Below are 9,156 nucleotides of genomic sequence, written 5' to 3'. Positions count from 1 at the left end.
AAAAAGGAGCCAACCCCTAAATTCTATTAGGTTATCACAGGCCCTTTACAACCAGCACAAAGACTTTTGCTAACAGGTACTTTGAATCAAAGTACAGTCACAGCCCTATGTATGTTAAAATAAAATAAAAATCAGTTACACCTTTGTAACTTGTACTATAACATACGCAGACCATGCAAAACCTACGTATATTTTGTAATTCTATACCTGAAAATCAGGGTGATAACAATCTGAGGCATATTTTGGGGGTTACACTAATTTGATGAAAGTATGGGAAGAATCATGGAAACATTTGTTATTTTGCCCCATTTTACATAGTTTTCCACCTTATTGAAGAAGTAAACATTTGAATAGGATATTGTCTCACCTTCTTCTTTTTCAGTGCTGCCATCATAGAAATAAATATGCTGAGTAGTGACCTCCAACCGGCCAGCTATCACATCCATTACCGTGATGAGCTCACAGTCCTCAGACAGAACAGATTTCTCCTTCTGACTCTGCTCTTCTTTCTCATTTCTAAACGAAGAAATATATTTCCATCACAATTCAACTCAATGAAAATGTAAGATGGAGAGTATTAAATTGGTATTTTTTCTAGATTTTGGTACAATAACTGCCAGATCAGTAGAATTCATACATGGGAGCACCTAGATACTGGAGCTGACTTTCTCTACAATAGACGGATTTAATTGCGACACCAAACATATAGTGGAATTAGAGATGTTCTATTCTTTATCGCTTTGATCGTGGTTTGGTCAAACAAAAGTATAAATGGGATGTGATTACACTGAACAAGAACATTAAACAGAGTGTCTCTAGAGTGCCATGTAAATTACTGGGCTGTGAACATACAGGGTGGTTGTGGTGTCCTCTTCAGGGAGCTCAAGTCCATCATCTTCAAAGTCACAAACTTTCACCTGCTTCACAGCTTCCAAAAGTAGTGACTCACTAGATGATTCTGTCTGCTGGATACCTACAGAGTAAGAACAGCTTAATATAAAATACACAATTATTATTCCCTGTCTGTCAAGTCAATGAAATTTAACAACCAAACATACTCTTAATAGATCTGTTGACCAGCCAAAAACACATAAAGTGAGTAAGAGGCATGCAAAATAAATATGAGCCAAGAAGGTCGTCAACTGAAGTATGTTTAGATCAGGTAGGGAAAGTTTGATACAACATCTGTAAATCATGTGACATACTTCCAAATTAATACACAAATATGATGGGCTTTATCTGCTTTTCAAATGAATCAACTTTAAAGTTGTATTTACGTTTAACTGAGAACTTACCCAGGTTATCACGCAAACTGCTGGCTTCCGAATGAGAGTCAAAAATGTTGTTCTGCACCAGTTTGAGCCTCATGCGAGAGTAGTTTTCCACATTGGAGAGTTTCCAGTGCTCCCAATTCTCTTTTCTAACAACCAATAACAGTGACAAATATAACAATTTAGTGGCATAATACCATGAACATAGTAAGTAGAGAAGATGAAATAGTGAGAGAGGAGAGAGATAGCAGAGGATACTACAGAAATGTCAGAGAAACCTAATGAAATAATGTAATATTTTAGGAACAGGTATAATTCTAACCTGTCTGCCCAGGGTCCACGTTCATAGGTCAGATATCTTTGTGCAGCATTCCACTGTCTTAATGTGGCAGTGGATTGGCTGTTGATTTGCTTCAGCATACTGTTGTAGCGCAAATTCTCCTGACGTGCTTTTCTATTAAATGGCTCCAGAAAAAATTCCTGAGTAATACAACCGTAAAATTATAAATTTCATAAAAACCTCTTGAACACACAACTTTAAAAACGCAAATCCTCTATAATTTCCATATATGGACTAGATTTAAGCATCTGAATACCAAGCATGAGAGACACTGTTGTGCCTTTCAAATAAGTAGTAGTAATAATAATAATAAAAAATAATAATAATAATAATAATAATAATAATAATAATAATAATAGCAACAACAAGTATAAAGCCAGCAGAAAGGAAATCATGTGACATAAGCATCTGTAAACATGTTATATGTTTGTTAGTGTGTGCAAGTTTGTGTGTGTAAATGTGTGTGTTACAGTGTTTTCAGCCTAAAAATACTTTTGTCTATTTTTTCCTCTGTATTTCAAATTTTGTTTCACTCTAATATGTGGGTTTATTTTATGGTCTGTGCCATACACTGAGTTAAAAGTACTTGGCATGCTTGAAGTAAAGAAAAAACATAATTGTGATAAAGTTACCTGAAATTTTAGCTTGTTTTCACCACGCTCTCTCTCACGTTTGTGTATATTCACCATCAATGCCTCATGGCAGTCCTTCCAATAGAGAGCCATCTGCTCGTGACTACTGCTGAATGTGTCCACTTCATACTGCTTCATATATAGTATAATCTGTTGAGAGCGGAGGCCATATATGTATGCAATATAATCTTAAAGGACATTTTCCATAATACAGTAACAGCACCTTCATTTCTATCTAGATCAGAAGTCTATGTAACTCATTAAACCACAGCACTGACCCCCTCTACATGTCCTCTGTTATCCACATGGCTGTACCTCTTTTCCGTTTCTCAGCACACTCAAACCTTTAATTGTTTGTTTGTTTTTGTTTTATTTTTGTATTATTTTTTTTTACACCATTCTACCTGTTCCTTGCTAGCCACAGCATGTTCATGTTTGTTACATTAGTCGAAAGGCATGCTTGTACTTGTTTATCTGTTATATGGTAAAACATGTACCAGTTTTCTGCCTGTCCCTGCTGCCCCGCTAGGCACACAGCACGCCTGGCCCTGCCGCCCCGCTAGGCACACAGCACGCCTGGCCCTGCCGCCCTGCTAGGCACACAGCACGCCTGGCCCTGCCGCCCCGCTAGGCACACAGCACGCCTGGCCCTGCCGCCCCGCTAGGCACACAGCACGCCTGGCCCTGCCGCCCCGCTAGGCACACAGCACGCCTGGCCCTGCCGCCCCGCTAGGCACACAGCACGCCTGGCCCTGCTGCCCACTTACAAACCCCATGGGGTACCTCATTGTGTGGTAAAAAGAGGACTGAGAACACAAAAGAGGCATTATTTCAGCTGCACTGACAAATCTGACTGATAGTGATCAATTTATTTTTATCTGATTATTCTTGGGCACTTGGGAAGTAATAGGCAACGTTTTGCCCATTAGGCCTGACATGTCTGTGCCCCTGTGCCTTGTGAGGCACAGTATGTGTAAAGGTACAGAAAGCATGCACCATACTTTACAAAAATTATGCCCACACCTATTCTTTAAGTTGACCTCAGCATGCCTGCACCTTTTCACTGTTAAGATCAGCACCTCTGTACTGGTTTCCAGTGCAATAGAAAATACAGCAACATGGACTTTTAACAAGACTGCTAGTGATAGTGTACAGCCCCTGGCTCAACACGGGAGACAAAAATGTAGGCAATACAGGAGTTAAACCATGCATGAACAATAAATACCACAATACCTATTAAAACTAAAACAAAAACAAAAAAAAAATATGTTACTGGACTAGATAAAAACTCAGTGATGTGACTACTTCACAGTGGGCACTGGAAAAAGGCAGGCCAGTCTCCAGGAGAATTGTTATTTGATGAAACGAGTATAGGTCATTGAATTGGCTGCTATATGGACACCATTCCTGAAAACTGGCCTTGTCCTAGTGACCCTGCCCTTGTGAGGCAGAAGGATCACCAGGCTTCCATCTTGTCCACAACCCTGGGACTTGTTTATTCTATCAGATACGATTTACAAATGTTTTAAATGTATGTACAATTTCATTTAACATTAAATATTCACAATTCTCTTTTTTGAGATTTTAAGTGATGCCTATTCCAGTGATGGGCATGTACCCTCAGAACCTTCACCTGCGGTCCCCAGATCCTTCCTGCTTTATTGTCAGATTTATTTGTTATACCTTGTAACACTTATCACAGGGAAGAGTATCTTTCTTTGATTAAATGTATTGTTTGAAATTATTAATGAGATTAAGGGTAATGTGCGGCCCATGGAAAGGTTAGAGGTCCACCCATGCTGCCACTCACGTGTATCAGATTGCCCATCACTGGTCCTGTTGAGGATTTCTGGGTTCCACAAAATATATATAGATAAGCATATATTTCTATCTAGTTGGTGCAAACTCATTCTCATAATGCCCTTTTATTTTCAATGTACTTAGCAATTGGGTGCCTGCTTTGTCTATACAAGTAGCTATGGGGAAGCATCATAAATCCCACAGGGCTGTTAGAAACACATATATACCATAGGAATGTTGTGTTGGTGTGGTGTTTACTGTATAGTTTTTTTAAAAAATAAAATAAAAAGCAAACATACTAAGCAATGCAAGTACTAAACACTTACATATTTGTCTATAAAGATTCTCCATTCCTCAGAATTGCAATATTCCTGGAAGTCTTCAAACAATGAAGGGTTGCCATTAGTAATCGGAAGGGAAGGCAGATGGAGATTCATAAAAAGCAGTTCATAAATTTTAGAAACCAGGGTCCTCACAATGGGAACAAGGAATGAGTAGGTTTCAGATTTCTCCTGAATGGATCTGCTAAGGATCCCCTCCAGTTTCCCCAGCAGAAAACAAGCCTCTTCCTGGTTCTCAATCACTTTTGTCTGCAACAAAGTGTTCAGTTTTGCTGTGGCCATGGCACATACCTACAGTAAGACAAGTAATTAAGTACATAAAAATTTGCTTCTTTCATGGCAATTGTTATTTTGTGCGAGTAAAGGACATTGTGGCAAGAAACTAGTCATCATATATGTGCCAACCAGAATCATAAAAAAAAAACCAAAAGCTAAAAAATAATTCTGAGTATTTTAAAACAGGGTGAAATGTACAGTTTCTCCTTTATCTTGGATGTTCAAACAGATTTCAAACACATCTACCCCGTCCATCTTCCATACCCACCTTGTGAAATGTTCTACTGTGTTGAACTAGTTTAGAATTTCCTAGTGTACGCATCTGGTGAAAGCAAGCATCCTATTTTCAAAACAGTGGATTTGAAGTATTGCTCTATTTCACCCACAGAACCAATAGCACTTCCACATAGGGGGGAATTCAATGGACAGAATTCAATTGACAGCTCTCAGAGCTGTGAGCAAAAATCAGTGTTGAAATTACTGTACTAACGGTAATAACGTGCACTATTACCGTAGTAATCGTAATGGTGCGTGGACCGCATTATTCTCACGAGTAATGCTGTCAATTGAATTCCCCCCTATCTCATTGCAGTTAACATTTATTGAGATAATATTATTATTGTCATTCCTCTGTAAAGCACCACAGTTCCAGACTGGGGTAAACCGAGCATACGTAACACAATTTATAGACAATACTACAGATCTAAAAAAATTGTGTATATAGAGAAGCCTTACTCTGCAAACTTCAATCATCATCCAGAAAAATGTACAACCATATAACCCCTGTCTCACAGCTCCTCAATGCCAATTATAAATAATGGATATATTTGTAAAATATTCAACAAACCTGTAGATTGTCCTGGGCAATGAAGCCAAGCAGCAGCCGAAACTCTACTTGGGAAAGGGTCTTTGATTCTAGGCCAGCTGGGTACCACACTGACAGGCTGTCCATAAGAGTTACTATCTCTTCTAGCAGCTGTAGAATAAATCAGAAATGTTTATATACAGACATATAAAGTGTTTATTAAAAGTCATTCAACTAAGCTATCTCTGGTTGCGTTCATGGTATGTGCTGTACTTCTATTTTGGGTTGTTATACTTCTTCTGATTGTGAAGATCTTTTTAAATAAAGCTTCTAAAACAGATCCTCCAACACATATTTATTGGCAGGCTGTAATAAAAGTAAAACTAAGAAAGAGTTAATGAATAACTGACCTTCTCAGTCCACAAGGAAGGGTTGACCTTGCCCTCATCTTGCAGGAAATCTTGTACAATGTGCAATAATCTGTTTGCATTTTCAGCATTAACCTGGGACTTCGGTTCTCTGTTCTCAGCCCATTCTGGCATTTTCTCCAACAAACTACACAAAATAGTAATAAGAAGTAAGCATAACGATAAAGGTGATGAGATAACAATCATCAAAGTCATCAAAAGAAAAACTAACTTCACATCCAGATAATAACAGATATGCCTGTAAATAAATTAAATTATGCATGTTAAATTTCCCAATTCAATAATTATGGAAATAAATGAACTGTGGGCAAGTACATACTTGAGCTTAATTTCATCTGAAGGCCGTAGCAGCTCATTTGATATTCCAAGGTTGATCAATGCTGAAAACACTTGTCCTCTTTCAATCCATGTAGCCTGATCGGATTTGTCCAGGCCTTTCCACATAAGGCAGAGCAAAATGTCTGCGAGCAGTTGTACAAGTTCCTCTTCGCAATCCTGAGGAATGCAATGGTTTGTTTTAAAAAAAAATTGTGTTACTTTAATTAAAACAAGTTTTAAAAATAGAAAACGGATTTGTCACTTTTTTTTTTTTTTTAAAAAGGCATCGATGTGACCTTAAGTTAGCTTAGGCAAAAAAAAACCACCCCATACTTCCTTTTTAGTGCCAAATAAAGTAAGGGTTATAGAAACATATCCAAACTTAACTTTTTTAATTAAGTGCATCAGAAGTCCTATTTAGAAGCACTGCGAGTTGGACATTTCAGGTGGGAAAAGAGCAGCACTGTTCTGGTAAAACTAACACACGTGATCCCTACACCTAAGTGATGTCACTCTGTCAGTTGTGAAACACATATGGAGTGCAAAACCATCTGCCCAGAGACAAGCTATATTTGATAAATGTAACCCAAAGCATAAAAACTAATCCCCTAAAAGGACCAGTCGACTCTTAATCCCTCAAAAAAAAAAGAAAATGTAAACATAAATAAGGCTGGAACAAATACATGTCTTGTTTGGAGGAAGTGTCTTTTTTGTCATTATGTCTTTGAGTTGTGTGTCAGTAAATTATCTACATGTTAAAGTAATTTCAATGTATTTCTGTCTTAATTACATTGCATATACTGAAATGCAAATTTATCAATGCACACTGTAATACCTTTTTTTCTTACATATTAATTGATGAATAATTATAAGACCCCAGTATCTAGTCTTTGTATGTCAGCTGTGGATCTCATCACACAAAAAAAGAGATAATAGTTAATTTGTTTGTTCTGAGTTACAGGTTATTCGTTACTTTTTCACTATTATATGGATTCTGCTTTCAGGTCTCTAGCCTTCTGTTAAAAACAACAATGGATTCCCAGAAATGAGTCACCTGGACATTGAACAAGTACCAGATATTAAACCCCATAGAAGTCATACACCTAGGTAAATATGTTATAATATTATTAGCTCAGCAGCATTACTGTCTCTTGTAGAGCGGTGTGCTATTTCAGATTTATAAAATCTTACAAAAGGCCATGTCAAAAGCAACACTAGAATAAAAGATTCCTTACCTCTCTGCTTTCTAAGTTCACACTGAGGGAGAGGTCATCACCGAATAGTATATTATTAGAATTAGCAGACACTTTATCCAGACGATCCAAGTTAAAAGATTTGGAAGATTCTAAAGGTGATGGTGTACTGGTCAAGCTTCCAGGTGTGAGATTTTCGCTATCACCCAAGTCAAAAGGAGCCAGTTCCAAAGTTAGATGTGAATGGTCGTTGGGCCACACGTCTGGGTCCTCAACCTTAAGCTGAGCCTCACTGAAAGATGGGTCATCTTCATCCAGTAGTGTAGATGTAGACTGGATGCTTGAATTTAGGGACCCAGTGTCCTCAGAACACCAGCTGTTACACGTGTTATTATTTGAAGTGACATTGTCTGGTTTACCCAAAACCACCCTTCCAGAATAATCCCTCTGCAATTCCTGATTTTTGGTGCTCTTATCCTCTTGAGTAATACTCTCAATGTAATTCACTTTATAACTGTTCTTAAATTCAGAGTTTTCCTTCAAGTAAAATCTCACAAAAGTGTCCTGCCAGCCAACTTGTTGAGCAATTTGACAAGCTGCATCTGGCTGGTACTGGAGGATTTGAAGAATCTGTACAAGAGGAGATTAGATACAGACATTTGTTCATTCAATAAATAAACAAGCTACAGGAAAGAAATGGATTGTTATACTTACAATCAAATCCTATTCTCCGAATACATGGGGACACGTAGGTATAGAGAATTGTGACAGGAGCTTGGGCATTTTAAATTTATCGGCAAAAGTTCAAGCTCCTCCCCCTCTATAACCCTATTGGCTGCTCTGTACTCAATTTTACAAACAAAGCCCCAAAAAGGACCGAACATGAGGGAGAGGAGCAGAAAACAATATTTGCCAACTAGAAGAAGAAAATTATTTTCAGGATAACAAAAAAACAACAAAGAAACAAGAACAAAAGCAAAAAGGGAGGATGTCCAGTGTTCCCCATAGATTCAGAGAAAAACATTTAAAGCAAGTACAAAATTTTAATTTTTTTCAATCATCCTATGGGGGACACCAGGGACCTCCCAAAGCTGTCTTTAAGGGAGGTACACTCTGTTGCAGTGCACAACACTTTACACCCAAAGCTAGCATCCTTGGATGAGGTGGTGTTAAACCTGTAGAATTTTGTGAATGTGTGCACTGAAAACCAGGTAGCCACATTGCGCAGCTGTTCAGTGGAAGCCATGTGCCTGGCTGCCCAAGAGGCAACCTCTGATCTAGCAGAATGTGCCCTTACATGTTCAGACAGGCTCTCCTGTGCCCTCCCCTTGCTTAGTACAGGGATGGGACTTATCTCTCTCCCTGTATCTCTAGATTGTGGGTTGGTGCTGATTCCCTATGGCTGTGGAAGGCAGGGGGATCGTGATCACTACCTGTGTCTATAGTGACCGGGTGTCCCCCCTCAGCGGCAATCTCACATCAGAAGCGGAACCTCAGCATCTTGCTCCATGTAGCTCTGCTGCTGCTACAGCATAACTGCGTGGGTGCCAGAGACATCTCACAGCATGAGTAACAAGAAAAAGGGGTATAGAGGGGGAGGAGTTTGAGCTTTTGCTAGTTGTTTTAAAGTGCCCAAGCTCCTGATATATCACACTATCTCCAGTGTCCCTCATACAATGAGGGAGAAAAACATTTTATATTACCATTTGATTTTCATTGCTAGATTTTATAAAAGTTGAATAATACATATGA

General features: G+C 38.5%; 1 protein-coding gene across 1 annotated transcript in view; it reads right to left on the bottom strand.

The window, feature by feature from the left end:
• The window catches only part of NBEAL1 (neurobeachin like 1), a 119,056-nt gene that overhangs the window by 36,673 nt on the left and 73,227 nt on the right, over positions 1-9,156 (bottom strand). Inside the window, exons 28-37 of the mRNA XM_075180152.1 lie at positions 7,447-8,034; positions 6,213-6,388; positions 5,876-6,020; positions 5,508-5,636; positions 4,370-4,675; positions 2,244-2,393; positions 1,594-1,751; positions 1,296-1,420; positions 853-973; positions 368-516 (exon numbers count right to left, since the gene is read on the bottom strand). Of these exons, the coding sequence (XP_075036253.1) occupies positions 368-516; positions 853-973; positions 1,296-1,420; positions 1,594-1,751; positions 2,244-2,393; positions 4,370-4,675; positions 5,508-5,636; positions 5,876-6,020; positions 6,213-6,388; positions 7,447-8,034 (2,047 nt within the window). The remainder of the gene's footprint in view (positions 1-367; positions 517-852; positions 974-1,295; positions 1,421-1,593; positions 1,752-2,243; positions 2,394-4,369; positions 4,676-5,507; positions 5,637-5,875; positions 6,021-6,212; positions 6,389-7,446; positions 8,035-9,156) is intronic.

The sequence above is a fragment of the Mixophyes fleayi genome, chromosome 7, assembly GCF_038048845.1.
Source record: "Mixophyes fleayi isolate aMixFle1 chromosome 7, aMixFle1.hap1, whole genome shotgun sequence".
NCBI classification, from domain to species: Eukaryota; Metazoa; Chordata; class Amphibia; order Anura; family Limnodynastidae; genus Mixophyes; species Mixophyes fleayi.
Note: the sequence above shows the minus strand (reverse complement) of the source record. Positions and strands in the feature narration are given on the sequence as shown.